This window comes from Asterias rubens, chromosome 10 (genome assembly GCF_902459465.1).
Source record: "Asterias rubens chromosome 10, eAstRub1.3, whole genome shotgun sequence".
Lineage (NCBI taxonomy): Eukaryota > Metazoa > Echinodermata > Asteroidea > Forcipulatida > Asteriidae > Asterias > Asterias rubens.
Genome location: NC_047071.1, coordinates 17,442,905 through 17,465,924, shown reverse-complemented (window position 1 = coordinate 17,465,924; position 23,020 = coordinate 17,442,905). Strand labels below are relative to the sequence as shown.

Below are 23,020 nucleotides of genomic sequence, written 5' to 3'. Positions count from 1 at the left end.
TTTTTTTCTTGCCCGGTTTTCTCTTTTCCTCTTTTCATGGATAGTTACTCACATGCCTGTTTCTGAGAATATCGCTTGTCACAATGAAACCCTGACTTAGCAAGGTTTAAAGACAAACCCTCTCATAAAATGCATCTGGATTTTGATTTTTTTTCAAGAATGTATGGTATGTCTTCACTGTGATCCGGCAACCCTTGGCTGTAAGCCGCAGCCGATAATTGGTCATGGTATGTTGAGAACTCAAACCTGCCTCCCATATGTCGATACAGTGATAAACAATAGTGGCTGCCCATTGACCTCTTGTAATCCTTGTTTGTACAACAACAGAACAAAGGCCTGGAATCATAAGGCATACTTTTTCTTTTAAAATGTTCAGTTTTTAATAAACAACCGGTCTTTATTGAGTCAAGTCCAGCCAACTTAATCAAGAAGACAACAAATAAACGCTACAAATACATCATTAAATTTGAGTTAAATACTTGTACAAACAAAAACATTTCAATAACGAGTGAGTGAAGGCAATTATGTAAGCTAAGAAGGGCCCAATTTCAAGGCTCTGCTTACCGTAAGCAAAGAATCGGCGCTGGCGAAAGCAGGGAAATCTGTGCTTCTGTCAAGCGTATTTCACAGGTTGGCAGGGAAGTTTGGATTTGTGCAAGTTTGTGCATGTGCGTACTCCACCATACTAGAAATTCTACGCTTAAACAGATAACCTAGTGATTTGGCGCTAGCGAGTAAGCGGAGAATGGTGATCGTAAGCGCAGAATTCAACGGTAAACAGAGCCATGAAATTAGGCCCTGTTTTGTTTTGTTTGTGTTTATTTTTAAACCAACAGACACATAAATCCGGGGCTGGTGTTGCCCTTTTGTAAAACTGGACAAATTTTCTATCAAATAAAATTATGTATCATAAAAACATAAAAACATCCAACAAAAAAAACATATTTATATATATACATGACAATTATGTATTTTTTTCTGATGAGTTCAACAACGGCTTAAGGCCAGTTCATACTTCCTGCGAATGCGATGACTATGTTCAAGAATTGCAGAACACTTTGTTCTTGTAAAATTCTAAACAAACTGACGAAACAAAACGTTTGGAATGAACATGAAACTTTGAGGTACATTTTACCCGCATTTAATACCATCAATTTAAAAAATTTGGTCTTTTCCTTGGTTTTTAAAAGTAGGGGGGGCATCATTGCATATTTTGCACCAATTCATTTGTTTTGTGGTGGGGTATTTTGTGTGTATTGGGGTTTTTTTACAAGTGAAATTACACGTACATGTATTTAAAATAAAGTTACTACCGACCTGACATTAACACCACTTTGACGAGTTTCTTTTTGAGTAGTGGTGGCTTTGAGATGAGCCAATTTGTTCTTGACATTTTGACCTGTACACTTTGGCCGACAAACACATACGCCACTAAGTGAAAACTAACAAAAGGAGGCATGGACACAGAGTGCTATGTAAAAACTATTGCATACAAAAATTACATGTACACGTATGCGTCTTCGTGTGAAACTCTAAATTGCAATAGGTCAACAGATACGCCTCTTCATGATAATGCAGAATTCCTACTACCACTAGACAATCCGCATGTTTTACACTATCTTAGTGCCATGTTTTAACGGCTAAATCGGCATCGTGAAATGTCACTTCGTGGAAACGAAGAATGGCAAATTGTAGTGATATCAGTCATGCTAATTAGTGTAATTATGAAACGGTTCAGTGTCGGGGAACTTGTAGGCAATGTTGAAAGTAATGAATTCATCAATTACTGTACAAAAAAACATTTTGCAAAATGTTATGATTTTTAAGTCATACTTCAGTTTGTGGCACGACTTGAAATTTTGATCATGACGTGACCTCTGAGTTCCAACTGTCGTGTAATGCCTGGAGATGATCGGCCGCTCTTTGGCTGATGTTTAGAGATGGACTTATAGGAAGAATGTTGGGTTCTCCCATCAGTGAAAGGCCACACACTCCGAAGTACGCATGAAGAGCATCTGAAATAAATATACAACCAACTTATCAGTTCATGGAAACTATTTTACATGAAAATCTTGTACTAGGATGACTAATAATGACCATTATCCAATCAGATTTGCAAAATGGGGTGGTGATATAAACCTATATTGCACAGCTAATATCACTACCTGCGTCTTGTGTGTTCTATGTCACGCGCCAAGTTTGCTTGAAGATACCTACGTTATCACACGCGCGCTCGTTGAAATACCGAAAAATATTGCGCGTTTGCGTAATAACACCTTCTAACTTTTAAGGCATTACATTGTAATATTGCAATACAACCACTCTAATCACATGAGGTTTGCATGTGTAAACCTCTCTGAGTAGAGTTGGTTCTGAGAAGAACCAGTGGTTTCGATCAAGAAACTCTGATCGTCTTCAGGAGGATGCCTATGCTAGTCAATGTAGAGACACTTTCCCAACAATATTTAAGAATATAATCCACCTGGCAACTAGATATACATGTGGTGTTACCACAAACCAAATAAAAAATATTCAACTCATGGAAAGTATATATTAAAGATGCTATGTCAGATTTTTGGCCGATTTGACCCAAAAATGTTGATTTAAAATTCAATAGGTATTTTGATGTGGGTCGAGAAAGTTACAAGCTTTTATTTGAGCCATTACTCGACAAAGTCCGCCAATTATTAGTAGCAGTGAAATAAAGTGCTCAAAATTAGTTTTTGTCGGGATCCCGACAATATATCATGTGACCAATTCTTATGTGTTTTATAGAAACGTTTTAAATTTTTGTCATGGTTCCTGACCATTAAAAGTAAAAGTTAAACTTTTTTTCGTTAGAGCGGGTGATACTCTTTGAAATACCATTCACTCAAAAAAAAATATTTTTAATGTTTGGGGCCAAAAATCTGACATCTTTAATATGGTGTCACTACAGACTGAAATTTGTGAGAAATACATGTCTTATCAGCTTTCCCAATGAAAAAATAATTTGATTTCCTCAAATAATGACAGTTTTTAATATCAAGTTTCATTCCTCAGTCACTTGGGCAAATGTAGATCACATAAATTAGCAGTAACTTGGATACTGAAATTCAAGTTTGTAGGGTGAATAATATATTTTAATTGCTGGAGGGTTGATTTTGTCCAAATGACGGCAAAATGTGTGGGTGGATAGAGAGTATTCATGGGCAGAGTAAACCGAGTCATCAAGTGGCCGACATCCAAGATGGTGTGAATTGGAACAAAATTCGATCATTAAGTGATGATTAATTTGATAGCTGGAGGGGGGAATTCTCAAAGACGACTTAAAAATAAGTCGGTTAAAAAGGTTAAGTGTTGACCTAATTATGGGCTAGCACCATAAAAGATTCAAACCATATACGAGTCAATTTTAGAGGTGACGCAACATAGTGCAATCCCGGGCCACATATTAAAAATGTTGAGTGCAAACCTTTTAAAGGAAAATTACCGAATTGGTAAAAAAAAACTTGTCTAATATCACAGATTTAAATAAAACTCAAACTTCTACAGGTTTGTCAGTTTATGTACATGGTGGATTGTATAAAGTGCTGACACTTCCAGCAACTGTTTTATTAGCTTTGTTATTATTGAAAATCATTGTTGTTGGTTTTTTTTGGGGGGGAGGGGGTAGGGAATGTTTAAATTATGACATTTCCACTTGTTAAAACCCCCCGAGGTTAAATAGATTTCAATGAGCGTTTTGGGAATATCCTCAGCATTAGAGAAGTAGGTCAAATTTTTACCTGGAGAAATTTTATGAATTTTTTTTTTCACAAGGTAGACAACAAGAAAAAAGATAAAAGATTAAAATTTCACATCCCTATGTACCTGACAGTAAATATGCTGTTAACGAGAGAGGGTGTCTATGCGTTTCGTGGACATCCTATTTTCAATACAGACGCTTTTTTTTATTTCATATTTTTTTTTTTTTTTAAGTTGCCATACACAAGTCCAGTGGGCCACTTAAGGAGTATTTTAGGAGTAAATCACCCCCCCCCCCCATCCAACAAAAAAATGCTCTGGAAGGGTATCAAATACAGTGGCATTTTACAACATTTTAACCTTGAGGTCAGAGACTGATTATGTTCTCGCCATTTTCCTAAGGACTCTATTTTGGGGGAAAATGAGTGGATCACAAATCTGAATTTTACCTGGGAATCCTTCTTTAAAGGGAAGGTATTTGTTTATGTAATCACTCCAAAAATTATTGCCAATAAAACCTTGAGTTAGAAGCCTACAACAGCATTTGAAAGTATAAAGTATTTTGTGAAAAAATTTCAATTTGAAGTAACGTGGTTGTTTTGCCCCAAGATTGGAATCTGCAATGCTTCTTAGATTTTGTAATATTCCTGATGGGAATTATTCTTCCTGCGTTGAAATATTCGCTCCGGATTTTCGGTGATATTTTAAAAACACGACCACCATTTGAAATGAAATATTCAGATGTTTACTTAAAGGAACACGTTGCCTTGGATCGGTCGAGTTGGTCTTTGAAAATCGTTTGTAACCGTTTGTTATAAAATGCATATGATTAGAAAGATGTTTAAAAAGTAGAATACAATGATTCACACACATTTGCCTCAAAATTGCGTGGTTTTCCTTTTACTTTGCAAACTAACACAGTCGGCAATTTACGGGAATCAAAAATTTGACTCCCATAAATGACAAACCGTGTTTGTCGACGAAGTAAAAGAAACATCACGCAATTTCGAGTGATACTTTTGTGGATCATTATATTCTACTTTTAAAATATCTTTTCAATCATATAATGCATTCTGTAACAAATGGTTACATACACTTTTCAAAGACCAACTCGACCGATCCAAGGCAACGTGTTCCTTTAATTGTGTTCATCTACGATTATATAGGATTAAAACAATCAAATGGTTCCAAAAACCAAAGGAATACTTTGGCTCTAATAGTCTCTAATAAAAATCCTCTACAAAAACGTACCTGGATGGTAATCTGTCCACTTTGCAAATCCTCCAACAGTATCATCTTGGGTTGACAGAATGAAGCCTCGATTGCAAGAAAAGTCTACAAACTCATAGGCATTCAGCAGCTGCAAAAAAAAATAATAATAAAAATAGTCTTCTTTTTAAAATTGTTTTGACCAACCCACCCCAAAATTCGATTTTAAATATTGATGACTTTATATTTATCTCTATGAAATAAGAGGTTAAATGTATAAGGTCTTTGTAATGCGCCAAATCAGTCTTTACAGATGTTCAAGACAATGTAAACACAACAATACGGTTCCGACACACCAAGTGTTTTATCCTACTCCTAACCCTCATATAATCCTAGCATGTCAACTATGAGAGGGGTTTCGGAATACAGGGATGTTGAAACATAGGAGTGCGGAAACATAGAGCATTCACCCTTAGGCAAAATTTCCTTGCGATCGGAAATATTTTTAACCTTCGTTTGGGTGGATTTAAATCTTTTGAGAACTTGTCTTGCTGCATATTCTACTACCGCAAAGTAGTTTTTTGTAATTCCGAGAAAACTGTCCTGCTTATTAACTACTACCTGGTAAGGGAACTACGAGGGGACTTCCTGTGACTAACTTGACTATAGCAGAGTGAGTTCCTTAAAGGCACTGGACACTATCGGTAACTACACAAAATAATTACTAGCATAAAAACCTACTTGGTAACGAGTAATGGGGAGAGGTTGATAGTATAAAATATTGTGAGAAACGGCTCCCTCTGAAGTAACATAGTTTTCAAGAAGTAATTTTCCACGAATTTGATTTCGAGACCTAGAATTTTAGGTCTCGAAATCAAGCATCTAAACGCACACAACTACGTGTGACAAGGGTGTTTTTTCGTTCATTATTATCTCGCAACTTCGACAACCGATTGAGCTCAAATTTTCACAGGTTTGTTATTTTATGCGTATGTTGAGATACACCAAGTGAGAAGGCAGGTCTTTGACATTTACCAATAGTGTCCAGTGTCTTTAATTGCTCAGTGTCTTTAATTGCTCAGTGTCTTTAACTGCTCAGTGTCTTTAATTGCTCAGTGTCTTTAACTGCTCAGTGTCTTTAACTGCTCAGTGTCTTTAATTGCTCAGTGTCTTTAACTGCTCAGTGTCTTTAATTGCTCAGTGTCTTCAATTGCTCAGTGTCTTTAATTGCTCAGTGTCTTTAATTGCTCAGTCTTTAACTGCTCAGTGTCTTTAATTGCTCAGTGTCTTTAACTGCTCAGTGTCTTTAACTGCTCAGTGTCTTTAATTGCTCAGTGTCTTTAACTGCTCAGTGTCTTTAATTGCTCAGTGTCTTCAATTGCTCAGTGTCTTTAACTGCTCAGTGTCTTCAATTGCTCAGTGTCTTTAACTGCTCAGTGTCTTTAATTGCTCAGTGTCTTTAATTGCTCAGTGTCTTTAACTGCTCAGTGTCTTTAATTGCTCAGTGTCTTTAGTTGCTCTCTGACTGATTTGCCTACCTTTAGAGTAGCGCCAACCCAGAATGAATAACACGTATCCACAGGTTTATTGGGTCTGCCCTGGAATCCTGAGTGTTGCCTCTTGATGCACCAGGACTTTATCCTCTCCTGTTGTCTCTTGTTAAACGTGGAGTCCAATCTACCCATTAGAACCAGGGAAGCTACCGCACAGAATGTTGTACCTCCTGTAAAGGGAAGACACCAATAACTCAATTTACTCAGTCATTTTCCCTTGTGGTTTATGACTTGATATTTGAAGCAAGAATGTGTTTCTTCTTAAAGCAATTGGACACTTTCGGAACAGAAAAAAAATTAAAAGTTCACAGATTTACAAATAATAATAATAATAATAATAATAATAATAATAATAATAATAATAAGACTTGTAATGCGCACATATCTACCCTGCTGGGTGTTCAAGGCGCAGAAATAACTTACAGGGTTTACAGAAGGTAATGGTGAAAGACTTCTCTTGAAATATTGTTCCATGAAACGCTTTACTTTTTGAGAAAACATTAAAACAATATCAATTCTCGATATCGAGAATTACGGATTTATTTGAAACACATGTCATGACACGGCGAAACGTGCGGAAACAAGGGTGGGTTTTCCCGTTATTTTCTCCCGACTCCGATGACCAATTGAGCCTAAATTTTCACAGGTTTGTTATTTTATGTATAAGTTGTGATACACGAAGTGTGGGCCTTGGACAATACTGTTTACCGAAAGTGTATAATGGCTTTAAGGTGGTCCCTCTGGTGTCGCCTCCCAGGTTGTACCAAATTTTGTTTTTGTTTTTTTGTGGAGTATCCGAACATCACAAGGCGTTCCGCCACCTCTTAACTGATTTGGCCTGTCCAAATCAATCGTCCCCAGGGGGCACATTGTCACCTACTAACCCCCTTCACAGTCGGCATAGGTAAAATCCTCTAGGATGCCTGGCTGATAGAGCATAATGCAAAGTAATTATGGTTGAATACCCTGCTTAATGGAATAAGTGTCATGACCAGGATTTGAACCCACGTTTTGCTGGTAACAACAGAGCTTCGGATACCTTGAAAAAAAATCGGGTCTGTTTCTAGAGAGTTGACCAACCACTTGAAATTATTCAACTGCACAAGTTTTGTGTTGTGGCTCAACTGTTCAAAGCACATGAGATTTCTACCATTTAGATTTGTTTACTTTTTTTGAAAATCATTATAGTTTAACTACATACCATGACCCTCCTGGCCTGGACCCTGTCCCAATCCAAAATCATAGCTCTGTAAAACAAACGGAAACATCAGTTACACAGTCTCAAAATAAGTGTGAAAAGAATTGGTGCCAGCGTCAGAGTGTTGTACACTTCAAGAAATGAAATTCACGGCTTGTAATATTACTATTATTATATTTTTTACCAATTTTTACCAGTTTTTCCCGAGATGGCAATAATATCAGCTGAAGACAACCTCTCGCTCAACTACTACCAGTTTTAAAGGCAAAGGAAGAACTTTGAAGACATCCCGAAATCAGAAATAAACTCCTGACAAATCTCAAGCGTGCTTCTTACCAAACTCTTGTGGATATATTCGGCCGCTTTGTTCGTGTCGATTCCATTCCAGTTATTGAGTATTGAGCTGATGCAGCAGGCACAGTAGATAAACCGCATATCATTCTCACTTCCGTTTAGAGTTGCTGCAAAACTAATCAACATAAATTATCAAGTTAAAGATGCTATGTCAGATTTTTGGCCCTCAACATTAAAAAATATATTTTTTTTAGTGAATGGTATTTCAAAGAGTATCACCCGCTCTAACGAAAAAAAGTTTAACTTTTACTTTTAATGGTCAGGAACCATGACAAAAATTTAAAACGTTTCTTATAAAACACATAAGAATTGGTCACGTGATATATTGTCGGGATCCCGACAAAAACTAATTTTGAGCACTTTATTTCGCTGCTACTAATAATTGGCGGACTTTTTTCGAGCAATGGCTCAAATGAAAGCTTGTAACTTTCTCGACCCCCCATCAAATCGGCCAAAAATCATACATAGCATCTTTAAATAACATTCAATTTGATTCCCACAGCGGGAGACTTTTTGAGATGATAGCGGGACGTCCCAATCACCAGTTTCATCTATAATAATAACTAGTTCTAATATAGCGCATTTTACAATAATGTATCAATGCACTTTAGTGCCCTGGTCAGGTTCTGGTAGTTAAGTCATCGGGATGTGGGTACGACTCCCGAGTCGTAACACTTGTGTCCTTGAGCAAGAGGCTTTTCTATATTTGCTTGTCTTTGCCCAGGGGTATAAATGGGTACCTGCAAGGGTACAGGTTGATAATATGTGTTTGAAAAAGCCTTCGGAAAGCCACAACAGCTCAGGGGATAAATCTAGGAAGCTGAGAAAGATTACAGTAATGTTATTGACCCAATGACCAGGGGTCGATTTCACAAAGAGTTAGGACTCTCCTTACTTCGAGTTAGAAGTTCTAACTTAGGATTAATCTTAAAGTCTGCATGCTACAATGTACAGTGCAGTGTTTGGGACTCGTCCCTAGTCCTAAGATTAGTCTTAAGTCAGGAAGAGTTTTGTGAAATCGACGGCAGGGCACTATTGTAAAGCGCATTGATACCTTATTGTAAAATGTGCTATATAAAACTATTAGTATTATTAACACCACAATGTTTTTAACAAGAAAATTTCAGGAAGTAGATAATATGGAAATGGAGAAAGCCCACAATAGTACTCTACTAAAGGTGTATGTCGGTATAGCTGTAAAAAAATTGTTATGATGGAGTTGTATTACCTTCCGTCTTCCAACTGAAGCGCCTTGAGGCCTGCCACTACAGCTGGTTTGTTGACCCGACTTAGGTCATCACCAAGAATGAGCAGACTTGACAGACCCGTATACGTCATTGCAATGTGACCCCAATCATAGCGGTGACTCTCTGATGGAATGCTCTGAAAACATAATCCAACATGACATGGAGGTAAAAGGTGCGACTATATCGAAGTCTTGGTCACGTCCTCTATTTTCATTTCTGAGGGTGAATCGTGGTGGTAACCTCTCCCCTCTTGTATTTTTATATCGACTCTTTTTAAATTCATAATTGTTATTAGTATGTTTTTTTTGCTTATCTGCTTTTTGTAAGATTTTATGAGTGTTTTCTCTTTGTATTTTTATGTTGCTGATTTATATATTTGTGTAAAGCGCTTTGAGGCTTTGCATAAGGCGCTTTATAAATATTCATTTATTATTATTTCATTTACTCTGGTTGGGACGCCAAGGACTCTCAGAAAAGTGAACTTAATCAGGGTACTAGCCAAGAACCCACTGGAGAGAAGAAAAGGAAGGACAGATTGAGCGCAGTACAGTAGATGGGCTAAAGAATATCACTTACCATGGATGGGTTGTATGGAGTGCCTAAAGTTGCAGATCCTCTAAATCCACAATGTTTGGAGCTTTCCTCTGAAACAATAATTTAAAACAATTATAAATAAATGTTTATGATGGTTGAATAAACACACACTGATGCAAGAAAACCTCACATTCAAGTAATCGTACAAAAATAACAAAATTCTGGAGAAAAAAATTGTGTCAATCTCCTTCTGGAGATTTGAATAAAAAATGTGTACTAAAGATTTGCTGATGATTAGTTGATCCAGTTGATCTGCTGTGTTCAAATCCACGCTTTAATAATTGGAAATTCTTAAAGTCATAGGACACTTTTTTTGGAGTGACACCAAGGACAAGACAAGACAAGGGCAACTAAGGGGCAACAGAGGCAATGGCCTTCACAGCCTTCATGTAATTACACGCCTGAATAATCAATTGAAAAACACAAGCCTTGTCTAGTTATGGGTTTAAAGGCACTGGACACTATTGGTAATTACTCAAAATAATTATTAGCATAAAACCCCACTTGGTAACGAGTAATGGGGAGAGATAGTATAAAATAATGTGAGAAACGGCTCCCTCTGAAGTGACGTAGTTTTTGAGAAAGAAGAAATTTTCCACAAAATTAATTTTGAGACCTCGGATTTAGAATTTGAGGTCAAGAAATCAAGCATCTGAAAGCACACAACTACGTGTGACCAGGGTGTTTTTTTCTTTCATACTTATCTCACCACTCCTACGACCAATCGAGCTCAAATTTTCACAGGTTTGTTTTTTTATGCATATGTTATAAAGACTAGTCTTTGACAATTACCAATAGTGTCCAGTGTCTTTAAGCCCTATCTACCATTTATAACATTTATTGATGTAGTTACCATAGTGATTAGGGTCTGGAAGAACCTGTAGTGAATAGATCCAATCAATTATGTCTTGTTTCTCTTTCTCAACAACATCTAAAGAATCAATCACATCCAAGCCAGACAGGGCAAAGAAGCATACAGTCAACCTGAGTAGAATAGAAACGAAGGGCAAACAATTTAGTTACTGGAATCAATTGAATAAATTTTATAATCATCTTTACAAATGCTCTGAATCTGAACCTGAATGATAGTCAGAAAAGCATCTTCTCTTAAGAGTAACTATGAATATTAATATGAATAGTAAACTGAAGACGAGCAGAGTATACTGTTCGAAACGTCGAGACCAAACCGGCTCTTTTCAGAGCCACCACTCCTTCAAAAGAGATTTTACTCATGGTTGTACCCGCAAGTTTACTATTCATATATATATTAATAGTTACTCTTATTGAATATTCTCCACACCATGCAAAGCTTCAATCACCATTTACATTATTTCCTACCTAATGGAAAAATCACACCTTTGTAGAGTCAGTCATAGTCAGTGAAGAAATTCCAGTTTGAGACATGGGAGGAAAAACCCCAAATGGGAAAACCCACGCAACCAGGTAGGGATTGAAAAACCCAATCCACATGCAATTGCAAGGCTCCGGTTCAGGCAGGCTTGAACCAAGGTCCACAGAGAGGTAAAGAAAGGCATTGAGAGAAACTACTGACTGAGCCAACCCGACTGCCAATGTATGTTAACAACATAGGCAGTTGGGTTGGGTATTCGTCAGGTTGGGTATTCGACAGGTTGGCTATGGTTGGCTGTTGTTGCCAGCAAGGTGTTACAACCCGAACCCTTTCCCTTTGTTGTGCAGTTAAGCTGCTTGTTATACGGGAGCTATTCCCTTTTGTTTAATGTTTGGCCTTTCTATATTTATATAAATTGTTGACATTGATAATTGACTATAAATCGGGATCAAACATGATTTAATTTTAAAAACAAAGAACAAACACAATTTCTAAATATAACTGTAATATTATAATATTAATTAAGAATAATACAGTCACACTCACAGCGTGACACTGCCACACTCTACCTCTAATAAGTCTAATCTATATATCACTTTGACACTTAGTTAGTTTTGTAAAGTGTCACTTTCTGTGTAATTTGGCCGTCATTTAAGTTAGTAATAATGCACTTGAAATGTCATTACTCATTGTCATTGCTGTGTTGCAGATCGCACTGAACGGGTCCTACTACTTGCCGTCGACTCGCCGTCAACTCACTTGCGCCGTCAACTCGCCGACAACTCCTCCAATATACATTTAAAATCCACAAAAGAAGCATAGAACTGTAAAGTATCAGCTCAAAGAGAATTCGCGAAAGTTTTAGGTCATATTTCGGAATAAAAATTGAGTTTTTTTCTTGTGAAAAAATTATCTCGAAACGGCAAAACCGTCGGCCGCCATCTTGCTTTTTCACATTGATTAGTCTTGGTCCAAGATGTCAATGGTGGTACTATTTTTCTATCAACACAAAGTCATTTTTGTGAATGAATTTTTTACCGAAAACCATGAGAAATATGTAGTTTAGGTTAGCCCAGACTTAACACTTCCGTGTCCCATTTATAAATTGTTCATGTAAATTTAATGAGTTGGCGGCACGAAAATGAGTTGATGGCGAGTTGACGGCAAGTAGTAGGACTGCACTGAACTGACTGGGGAAGGAGAGTGGGTGAGTGGACGGCTAGCGCCCCCTCCCCCCCCCCCCCCCCAAAAAAAAAGGCCCAATCAATGGGTAGAGTGCGTTCGTTTAGCTTCCCTGGGTCTACCCCTGTGTGTGGCGGTTTTTTCTTTCAGAACGAACGTGAGTAATTATCTGCACACGTTTGTCCTGGGAAAAAAACATGCCACGCACCGGGGTCGACCAACACACCCAATAGCTGTCTTCAGTGCGTGAGACTGAGAGTGAGACTGGAGAGTGTCGACACACTCAAGACTCAGAAATCAGAGTCAACGTCAGTTTCTTTAGTATTTGCAAAGTACTTCACACCAGAGTTTCATACCTGCTTGTGTCGAGGGAAGTGTAACTTTGTGGAAGAATCTGCAGACATCGTGAGAAAAACTTGATATGTTTTGCCCTTAAAAAGGAGATTTCCTTCTTGTTAGTTTGCTGGGTTTTTTCTGCCCTGGGCGCGGCCATCTTCAATTTGGCTTCCCCCTCGTTCTAAATTAATAATTATGCCGTACACAATTTGTTTGTTAATATTTTATATAGTTACAGTTTTGTTCACTGAAAATCATTGGAACATTACTTTTGTTATTTAAATGCTTTGTTTCAATTAATTAAACAAACAAAACAATTATTCACAAGTGCATAATTTGCAATTTCTTTTAAACGAGTGAGAAAAAAGATGGCAACCTCCATGGACGGCGCGTGAGTTTTGAGTTTTGCATTTTTATCACGATTTTTTAACATTAAAAACGTCAAGATGAGTATCGGAACTAAACTTTTTCTTCTTCTAGCTTGGATTGCCTCGCTATTTGTCATTGGAATCACAATATTTTCCTGGGGCTTTTTGCTAAATCGACTTGAAATTCCAGACAAGAGTTCGTGCAATGATGAAACTACAGAGGGCGCTAGTCACGCTTGCAGAGAGCACAGCAGATACAACAAAGCGGTTATAGTTGTAATTGATGCCCTCCGGTATGATTTTACCATATACAATACATCCCTAGACAATGAGATATCCCTCCCTTTCCAAAATAAGCTCCCGTTCATACATAAAATTCTCAAAGAAAAGCCACAAAAGTCCCTGCTATGCAAGTTTATCGCAGACCCGCCCACAACGACAATGCAGAGGTTAAAGGGTCTGACGACTGGAAGTCTGCCGACTTTTGTGGATGCGGGTAGTAATTTTGCAAGTGCAGAAATCGACGAGGATAATTTCATCCACCAGTTCCATCGGTTTGGCAAGAGAATCACATTCATGGGGGACGATACGTGGGAATCGCTCTTCCGTGGTAAATTTTCTCGCTCGTATCCATTCCCGTCGTTCAACGTGAAGGATCTTCATACCGTGGATAACGGAGTCTTGGAGCATCTCATCCCGGAAATGGCCGAGAAGGATTGGGACGTCATTATTGCTCACTTTCTTGGCGTTGATCACTGCGGACATCGCTTTGGGCCTTACCATTCTGCCATGGGGGAAAAGCTGTCACAAATGGACCAAGTTCTGAGGTGAACTTCAAGTCTCACAATTTAATCAATTGATATTTTCATAAGCAGATAAAGAGCAATATTAATATTATTGTTTAGTGTAACAAAACAGATGCAACCTAAGGTGGAAGCAGGCCTGATATTATATTCTTCCTACTTTATTCTGATTTTCAGTTGTTTGCCCTCGGTCTAATAAAGCCTACACAACACATGTAGTTCAGCCATTTTACTAAAAAGCATTTTCCTACTTTTTCAAAGGACCAGATACCATGCCTGGATGGGACATCCATTAAACTGGGATTTTAGTTGCTACATTGTAGACCAAAGATAATTTTATTAGTTCAAGGAAGGTACTTATGTTGAAACTTTTATCCTTCTAAAATAATTTTTTTTTCTTCAAAATTCAGAATATCTTCAAAATAGTTAACCTACATTGAAGTTTGATTTCTTCTTTGTTTTGAATATAAGATCTTTCAACTTTTTAAACTGACTACTCTTTTCAGATCTGTTGTAGAGAAGTTAAGTGATGACACCGTGCTGTTTGTATTCGGTGATCATGGAATGACCAGGACAGGAGACCATGGTGGGGACAGCGCAGACGAAGTAGCGGCAGCGCTTTTTGTGTACAGCCCATCAATCTTACACCAGGAGTCTCCTAACAAGGTTAGTGTGTATGTTCCGGCCCAACTTTAGAATTGTCCCAACTGTAGTTAGGACTGGTCCCAACTTGAGCCTTACAGTTTGGACGACCCAACTATGTATAGATGATGTGACCTCTGGCGTCACACAAAAACCATAACATGATTCGCGCGCATGCCGCCAGCAAAACCTTTTTTTTTTGGCAGCCAGCTAGAAAGTACATGCAATCTTACCATGATTACGCATCTTTTGGCCTGCAAAACATGGCTTGGACAGTGTTTCGTCAACAGAGGGCAGTTTGAATGTAAACAGGTCGCATCATTTATAGCTGAGGATCGTCCTATATTGACAGACTGACAGTGATAAGTTTGGCTTCTAAAATGCTTTTTTTATCCTCTCAAGTTTCTCTAGGCTTGCATTTCGTTTCATAAGTGATACATGCATTCATGATCAACCTTTGATTTGAAGAAAGGAGGCACATCTTGAATCTTGTTTATCTGTTATTTTTGTATTCCATAAATTAATTTGGAAATGATTAGTGTAAAATTTCCCAATGACCAGTGCATTATCTTGCCTGCCAGATAGACACTGTAATGCACAAAGACACCGTAATAAAAATCTTGTGAAATTTTGTTTTATATCACAGGAAGCTCTCTGCTCAGTATCTCAGATTGATTTAGTCCCAACCCTGAGTCTGCTCCTCGGCACACCCATCCCATTCTCCAATCTCGGAAGTGTCATCCCTGAGTTGTTTAGCCTCCCACCTGCTGATCAAGACGCTCCATCAAGCAGCAAGAACTCATCTCATATCAAACGATGGTCTCAGGAACTACAGTCGCTCTACAACAAGGTTGCCGCGCTGCGCACCAACGCAGACCAAGTCAACACTTACCTCCGAGCCTATTCCAAAATCTCGGAGGAATTTCCTCAAGCGTACTTCTCCCAACTTCAAACCATCCTCGACAGCGCTGAAGCTGGCGTCAAGGGGGCGCTTAAAGATGCAAGTGTCGATGAGGAGGCTGCCATGGCCCTATTGAGGAACTGCGAAAACATTTACGTGGACTATTTGAATCGAGTGAAGGAAACGTGCCGCAGCATGTGGGCTCGCTTCGACATGACCTTGATCATCCTTGGTTTGTCTATCACTATAGGAGCATGTTTCCTTACTCATGTCCTACTAACGCACAATCATAACTTTGGAAACCGGAGCCAGCTGGACACTGCTCTTGGGACATTGCTGAAGGTTACCGCGGTAACTATAATCGTATGTGTTTTGATGAGCATAATGATGAGTGCGGCCCTGCCGAGCCTGCAATTACATTCCACAGTTTTGATTTTGACCATACCAGCAGTCGGAAGCCTGCTAAACTCAATCGTATGGATAGTGTTTCTTTCCACCGAGATGAAAGCGTCCAGCTTTGTCAAGCTCTGGAATTATTCCAGCAAAACCTTGGTCGCCGTCGCGTTGACATTCCTATATTCAATGTGTTTAACTTCCAATAGCTTTGTCGTATATGAGAGTTACGTTGTATCATTCTTCGCAAACAGTCTTCAGTTTGTCTGTGTGTGCTCAATAGGTTCCGTCTATGCACTTGCTAAACCCACCAAAGAACAGGCAAGAAAGAAAGCCAAAGCGGAGAAGTCGAGAGACATTGGTCATTTCCTGACCCATCCTGGCACGATATTTGTTCTACTTGCAGTGGCATTCCACACGTGCGTGCGGTTCAGCAATGTTTTCTTCGCCTGTCGAGAAGAGCAAAATCAATGCCAGGAAACCGATCTTTTGAGACCCTTGGGGTCATTCTCCGATGACTCAGGCAGCTACAGGAACTATCGCTACTTGTTGTCTGTAGCTTGCCTGGCCGTCATCCCTGCATCGTTAACCTTCTGGTTGAACAAACAAGGGAACTTAAATGGCGGTTCTGCTCCTATGCTCAGTGTTGTTTACGCTCTACCCTTCGCCACCGTCTCCATTTGCCTTAACTGGGGATTACAGGCTCTTCCGCAGAAAATGGTTGACAGTCTACCCCCTTGGCAGCAGGTGTTAATGCCAAGGGTAGCCTATTCCATGTTACTCTTTTCATTTGTCTCCGTTTTATGGAACCCCTTGTGCATTTACTTAGTACCAAGGGACAAGCACAAAAAGAAAATCGACTACCCCGGAGAAGGGGAGACCGTTGTGCCTAAACTCTTCAACCACCTGAAGAATACCTGGAAGCGGAGCCCTCGCCAGCCTAACCGCATCCCTGAGGAGAGTCAGTTGGACCCTGATGAGTCAGCTCCACCTGTTGTGTATGGGTTAGGGACGGTGTACTCGTCGGTCTGCTTGTTAGTCAGTGCATCAGTGGCTCTCCTCCTGGCGCTGCTCCTTGGGGATGGCTTATCTCCGGCCGTCATCACCATGCTGATCCAGATGCTCATCTTCCTGGAGTTGTATGCTGTGATACGGAAACAGCAACTGGCTCCACTGGAAGCTGTACCAGATCTCTTACATTTTGGTAAGAGCTTGTTTAGTTTAGCAGGCTTGGGGTTGATTCCACAAAGATAGTCCTTACTTAGGACTAGTCCTAGGATATTAAAAACTTGAGGCTTGTCCTAAATAAGGTTTATCGCGATTCAGAACCGCAATGCGTTGTGGGAAGGCAGATGGGGCAGTTTGCTATGCGATGTATGTTGTCATGCACGACTCGCGCCTGCATCGCCTATATCTTTGTGTGGGTTCAACAGCGCCCTCTCTTGATATTTTGCTGGTATAACTTATTGGGATGATAACTCATTCTTCACTGCCAAAAAGGCCTAAGACCTAGCTTTTATCTGACTTTCAAAGGTCCCTAAAATTCTGGTTCAACTTGAGATCATTGCGATGATTAAATTTATACTGTAAAATAATCCTTTCTTTCAATGAGGGTTATCCTATCACAGGCCTGTGCCAATTTCACAAACCACTAAGATTCATCTTATGATGTGCTGTAAGTTTTACTATAGTGATTTGTATTGTGACATCACGGTTTGCTTAGCTGATTCCAAGTTAAGATCAATCTTAGCTCTTTGTGAAATCGAGCACTGGAATTTCATCTTTGAGAGGGCAAGGCCATTTTCTTTGTGAAAAGGGCACTTCCATTGGAAATTGTTTAGGTCTATAGAAAACTTTTGAAGGGGGAAAAAGGCCAAGACCAGGGCAACGGAGGGCATCGCCTCTGTGGTGTCAGTGGAATTCCAGGCCTGTTTTCAGGGCCCAATTTCATAGAGCTGCTAAGCACAAAAGTTTGCTTAGCATGAAATTTCTTCCTTTATAAAAACAGGATTACCAACCAAATTTCCATTTGTTGCATATTGCTTGTTACTGGTATTCAGCTGTTGTTGGCTCATCCAAAAAATCATGTGGAAATTTGGTTGGTAATCCTGTTTTTATCGAGGTAGAAATTCCATGCTAAGCAAATTTTTGTGCTTAGCAGCTCTATGAAATTGGACCCAGTAGTTTCTTAGAAGCTATGACGTGTTCTCAACATTTATACACGAGTTCATCAAAACGTCAAACTTGTTCAAAGAAGTACTTTGTAGTTGCAATTTATTTTGTTTCATTCCTCTGTACAGGTATGCAGCAAGTTCCATGGTACGCGGTCGCAGCTTGGGGGTTCATGTCCAGTCAGTATTTCTTCTCCACTGGTCACCAAGCAACCATCTCCTCCATCCGGTTCGACTCGGCCTTCACTGGTTTCCACGGTGATTTCCCGCCCTATTTATACTTCATCCCTGGTGTGCTAGTCACCATCAACACGTTTGCGTCGCAGATCTTCTTTGCTGTGTCGCTCCCGTTGCTCCTGATCTGGCCATTCACCCGAGGGAAGATGTTCGATCGCCGGAAGGATGATGACCGCAAGGGTGAACTGGGCTTGCACGTCAGCACCAGGGAGCTTCGTATTGCTTTCTTCCAGGTTATACTGGCTTATATGCTGTTCCACGCAACACAGGTAATTCAATTCAATATTAGATTTTGTTTCCCATATGCAGGCCTGCGAGTTGTCCGTATTTTTAAAGATTCAAGGATTTTTCACTGATCTCCCAATTCTCTTCGGACTTTCTCAAAATGGGGCAAACTTGCCATCACAGAGGTAAAAAGACATGGCTTTTGTTATGACCAGACCTGATCTATTTGAAATGATGTAGACAGGTCTATAAACTGATGAAATGTTCTTTTGTTCATTATGGGTGCTTCACTTTCCACACCAAGAAGAAACTGTTACTAAATTTTCAGGATTTTCCCATTTTTCTGCAATGTCATCCCTGCTATAAAAACATTTAGCAATACTGGGCACAGAAAATACACGATACATTACTGATACCGAGAAAAGTTCTCTCATTGTAAATTTCTTTTTTCTATTTCAGTTGGTTGGGGCCATGACGTCAGCGGCCATTCACCGACGCCATCTTATGGTTTGGAAGATCTTTGCACCTCGATTTGTTTTCCAAGGGACGTCGTTCCTCGTCATTCTAGTAGTCCTTCTTTTCAGCTACCTACTCATCATTAGAGTTGACAGAGCTGTTTCCAACTGGCTCCAAGTCTTATTCCAGAACTCTTGAACTTGAAGGGAAAGCATGTATCAGGCCTGTATGCTTCGTTTTTTGAAAGGGCAAGGGCACCAAGGCATTTTCTCCTTGGTAAAGGGCACACTATGAGGAAATTGTCCATTTCTACTGGAGCATTTCAAGGGCACCAAGGCAATGACCAGGGGGCATGGAGGCAATTGCCTTAGTTGCCTCTGTGAAGTATCATGCCTGTTGTATATATAATTGTGATATTTTGTCTGCCGGTTATGACAGTGTTAAGGAATGTACACAGTTTTATCCTGTTAATATGCACAGCGCCCTCTTGTGTTGGAGTTTATGATCCAGTCGCAAAATAATGATGATGTGATTGGTATTAATTTAGGAAATGATTGCATCAGGGCTAAAGATTATGATTTATGCAGGCATGTTATTCTTTCTACTTTAGTCTAATTTCTGGGTTTCTTTGCTCTAAGAAAAATCTGAAAAATTGTGATTAAATAGCCTAAAGTTCATCTTCCTGAACCTCAATCCTAACTTTTTCCAAGGACCAAATATTATCACTGGTATTGATGCAGGCATGATATTCTTTGTACTTAAGCCTGATTTCTGGTATTTTTACCCTTGGGAAAAATCAGAAAAATGGTGATAAAATAACTTGAAAAGTCTTTAACGCTTATATCATATACGTACATGTCGGTCTGGCATACGTGCATGTCGGTCTTTTTATGTCTTACCCGTGAACCAATGTGTGATAAGCACAGTATAGGCCTACTCAGTGAAGTACCAAGTCCTGTGTGATTCCAAAAGGCCATTTCCTCTTGTTATTCATGTCTCTGCTTACCAAAAGCAAAGAATCAGCGCTTACGAAAGCAGGGTATTTCACAGGTTTGCTGGGAATTATTGCTTGTGTGCCTGCATACTCCTTGTTACTAGGCATTCTTCGCTTACACAGCTAGCGCAGAAAATTGGCGCTTGCACAGTAAGCGGAGCCTGGTGATCGTAAGTGCAGAATTCTTGCCATGTTGAAAGTTAGCTCAAACATAATTGATAAACATATATGTAACATGATAAACATGAGGGAGGAAATGTATTAATTTAAGATGTATTGATTTGAAATAGTTTGTATAAAATTGCTTCTCTGAATTGCTTTCTCATCCATTCTCCTTAACAGAAGGCTTGAAAGATTCAAATTGGTTGTGTTATATACAAAGTTTAGTATTCATGAAAGATGGTCCATAAAACCAAAACTAAGATCACAGATTAGTACAGCTACTTTAAATCACTGTAGAAACAAATTGCAGCTGGGACAAAGGAGTTGTCGGAGCATTGTGTTCTAAATTTCTGTTGCAAAAAGGCGACTCAAAATTAAAGATACATGGGGCAGTATGGGTCAGACAGAATCATGTTCACTTTAGTACGCACTTGATCATCATTTTGTAAAGCAACCTTGATCTAGCTACTAAGATAAGTCCGCTATAAGAGTATTAGTTTTAAATAAGAAAACTCAGCAATCTTGTTTTTAAATGGCTTGAAAAGTCTACATGAGGGTCAGCCCTTGTACTCAATAAAATGTTCCAACTTTTTTCGAAGGGTCATCAAATATCTTGCCTGGTAGCTACAATAGGAGACTTTCTGGGACGATAGGTGGCAGCAGACTTACCGGGTACAGCCATTGTTCTCAGAATTATGCGCATGTTCAGAACTACGTAAACAATGGAAATTTACTCGGTAAGTCTGCTGCCACCTTGCGTTGGAAAGTCTCCCATTTGTTTTTGCACGTCAGCAGTTTTCAATCCATTGTTTCGTCCCAACATGGCCGCCCCAATAAAGTTTGCATGCTGTTAGAATTTACAGTTGGACATAATACAAGATGTGTAGGCCAAGATCCTATTTGGTATCGGATACAGGATGTTATTAACTTCCAGAGGAACTGATAGAGGTCATCCTTAGGCCTGGGGGGGGGGGGGGGCTTGGGAGCTATAGTAGCAGGCAGGAAGTTGTGTTTGATGGCATTGTCTTGTGTGGTCTTTCGATAATAATAACCAAATTGCGTTTTGTGCAGCAGCTCAACAATCAAAATAAAGGCACTCTGCAGATGGATGCACACTTGGCCTTATAACTTACTTTGATTTGGCTTCAAGTTCCTCTTAACTTTGTTTTCGTCATCAGTTTCCCGTTTGCTTTCCAACAATTTGTGGAATCCTGATTTAGGCAAAAGAATTTTGCAAGTCTTTGCAAAGGTAATGGCCTGTTGTCTCGACCCTAGCAGAGTCTTTCTCGAAGGCTAAATGACAACACAATAAACATGAACAGAAAAAAAAGCTAACGCTTTACAGGGCTCAATCGACCAAAGCAGCCACAAGACTCGGTTATTCTATTGATTGTATGTTTCAAACAGAACTTCATAAATTTAGGGCAAACCAAAAAATGATGTGCGAAGTTAAAAATAACCTCAAATGAAACCACCATCCCCTGAGTAATTTGTGCTTGAACATGACTTCATTTTGAAAATGATCATTTTAAAACTCAGGTTGTCAATTATACATGATGTATCCATCTATATGCAGCACAGAAATTGACTGATAGGTCCCTTCTAAGTTCACGCCAAAGAATTATTTAATAAGAAGATTTGAAAATGAAGGTCCAGTATCTAGAATTTAAGAAACAAAATGTGAAAAAATGCACGAATAATTTTTTTTTTAATGAGAAAAAAATATGAATTTAACAGTTTATTTGTTTGTTTTGTCTGTAGATGTGAGTTTGCTTACCAAATAAAATCTTGGTTTAAACTAAGTATAAATCTATAGGTTTTGTCTTGTATCCATGCATAGGGGCAGATGGTACCCCCCCCCCCACTAACAGAAATTACCCCCCTAAATTAAATTACACAAACAAATTGATGTATTTACTTTTTACTGAACCCACTCACCGAAATTACATTTCTTCTTTTTCCCCCATTTTTATGAATCAAATTTTGAAACATTTCTGAATTCCTCTAAGGCGCTTTAACGCTTGGCTTAAAATCCCCAAGTAGTTTATAAGTTAGTCACAAATTAGACATGGTTAGTCATACATAATGTATGTTTACGTCCTACAGGAAGGAGTGAGTCTTTGATTGATGTCTACTATGACTAACGTTGGAACCTAACGGAACTGTCGGCTAAAAACGACAACCAGTTCTGGGAACATTCATAGACATAGCCCCCACAAACTACCTTGATGTCTATAAATTTTACCTACTATTACCCTTTTTGAGCAGAGTGTCCTTAGAAGGTTTGTTGGTTCTGTTTTAAAACATTGCAAGCACCCCCCATCCCTTTTCTACAGGTTTCCTCTGGATTGTGAGCTACAGTGATAAATTAACTTATGTCACATCCTTTGTGTCATTACCAGAAGTATACAACAATAGTCATATTGGGTATTTGTACACTTAAAAAACAATCAGACTTTTGAAAACCATTTTAATGCTACCCTGAAAAATATCGAAACAAAGGTTTCAGAAAATTTTTTAGAAAAAAACAAATTTGACAGGTACACAATTGTGAGAATAAAAACATGCAAACTTTTCTTTAAAAACCACTACACTCACTTCCAACAATGGTTTACCAGGGGGAATAACCTAATTATGGTTTCCCTAAATTATGCGACTTTAAAATGTGTTCAATTAACACGTTTATCTCAATATCAGTTTCTGTCAATTATTCGGGAAAAATCCTATTTCTGATACCTGTGGTCTCATTGCTAGTAACACACGTAACACGAATCACCCTGTGGTCACACTGCCCGTAACACAAGTCACCCTGGAGTTATCCTGTGAGTGGTTTGCTACTTGGACTCAACGTCCGGGTGATTCACTACCAGTGTGAACACTATATAAAAGCAAGGATACCTTTAAAATCAGCCAAAGCT

The 23,020-nt window shown here is 39.0% G+C and overlaps 2 protein-coding genes across 2 annotated transcripts; one reads left to right on the top strand and one right to left on the bottom strand.

Annotated features, from left to right (window-relative positions):
• On the bottom strand, positions 1–12,913 carry LOC117295407 (geranylgeranyl transferase type-1 subunit beta-like). Its single transcript, XM_033778048.1, has 9 exons — positions 12,771–12,913; positions 10,735–10,865; positions 9,864–9,931; positions 9,269–9,423; positions 8,023–8,155; positions 7,690–7,735; positions 6,474–6,658; positions 4,978–5,086; positions 1–2,015 (listed from the first exon to the last, which is right to left on the bottom strand). The coding sequence occupies exons 1-9, from the start codon at positions 12,905–12,907 to the stop codon at positions 1,864–1,866; spliced, it is 1,116 nt and encodes a 371-aa protein (XP_033633939.1). The 5' UTR covers positions 12,908–12,913; the 3' UTR covers positions 1–1,863.
• Positions 12,914–13,125: 212 nt separating this feature from the next.
• LOC117296175 (GPI ethanolamine phosphate transferase 3-like) lies at positions 13,126–19,231 on the top strand. The gene is made up of 5 exons (XM_033779061.1): positions 13,126–13,945; positions 14,428–14,587; positions 15,210–17,061; positions 18,158–18,534; positions 18,950–19,231. Exons 1-5 carry the CDS (start codon positions 13,197–13,199, stop codon positions 19,142–19,144), a joined length of 3,333 nt encoding a protein of 1,110 aa, XP_033634952.1. The 5' UTR covers positions 13,126–13,196; the 3' UTR covers positions 19,145–19,231.
• The last annotated feature ends 3,789 nt before the right edge of the window (positions 19,232–23,020 follow it).

Excerpts from the sequence above, each read along its gene's own strand:
- LOC117295407 (XM_033778048.1), bottom strand. The coding sequence starts at position 12,907 with ATGGCCGCGCCCAGGGCAGAAAAAACCCAGCAAACTAACAAGAAGGAA. Across the intron at positions 7,736-8,022 it reads AATATATCCACAAGAGTTTG|AGCTATGATTTTGGATTGGG; the intron begins GTAAGAAGCACG and ends TTTGTTTTACAG. Across the intron at positions 5,087-6,473 it reads GGGTTGGCGCTACTCTAAAG|CTGCTGAATGCCTATGAGTT; the intron begins GTAGGCAAATCA and ends TTTTTTTTGCAG.
- LOC117296175 (XM_033779061.1), top strand. The coding sequence starts at position 13,197 with ATGAGTATCGGAACTAAACTTTTTCTTCTTCTAGCTTGGATTGCCTCG. Across the intron at positions 13,946-14,427 it reads CAAATGGACCAAGTTCTGAG|ATCTGTTGTAGAGAAGTTAA; the intron begins GTGAACTTCAAG and ends TACTCTTTTCAG. Across the intron at positions 17,062-18,157 it reads ACCAGATCTCTTACATTTTG|GTATGCAGCAAGTTCCATGG; the intron begins GTAAGAGCTTGT and ends TCCTCTGTACAG.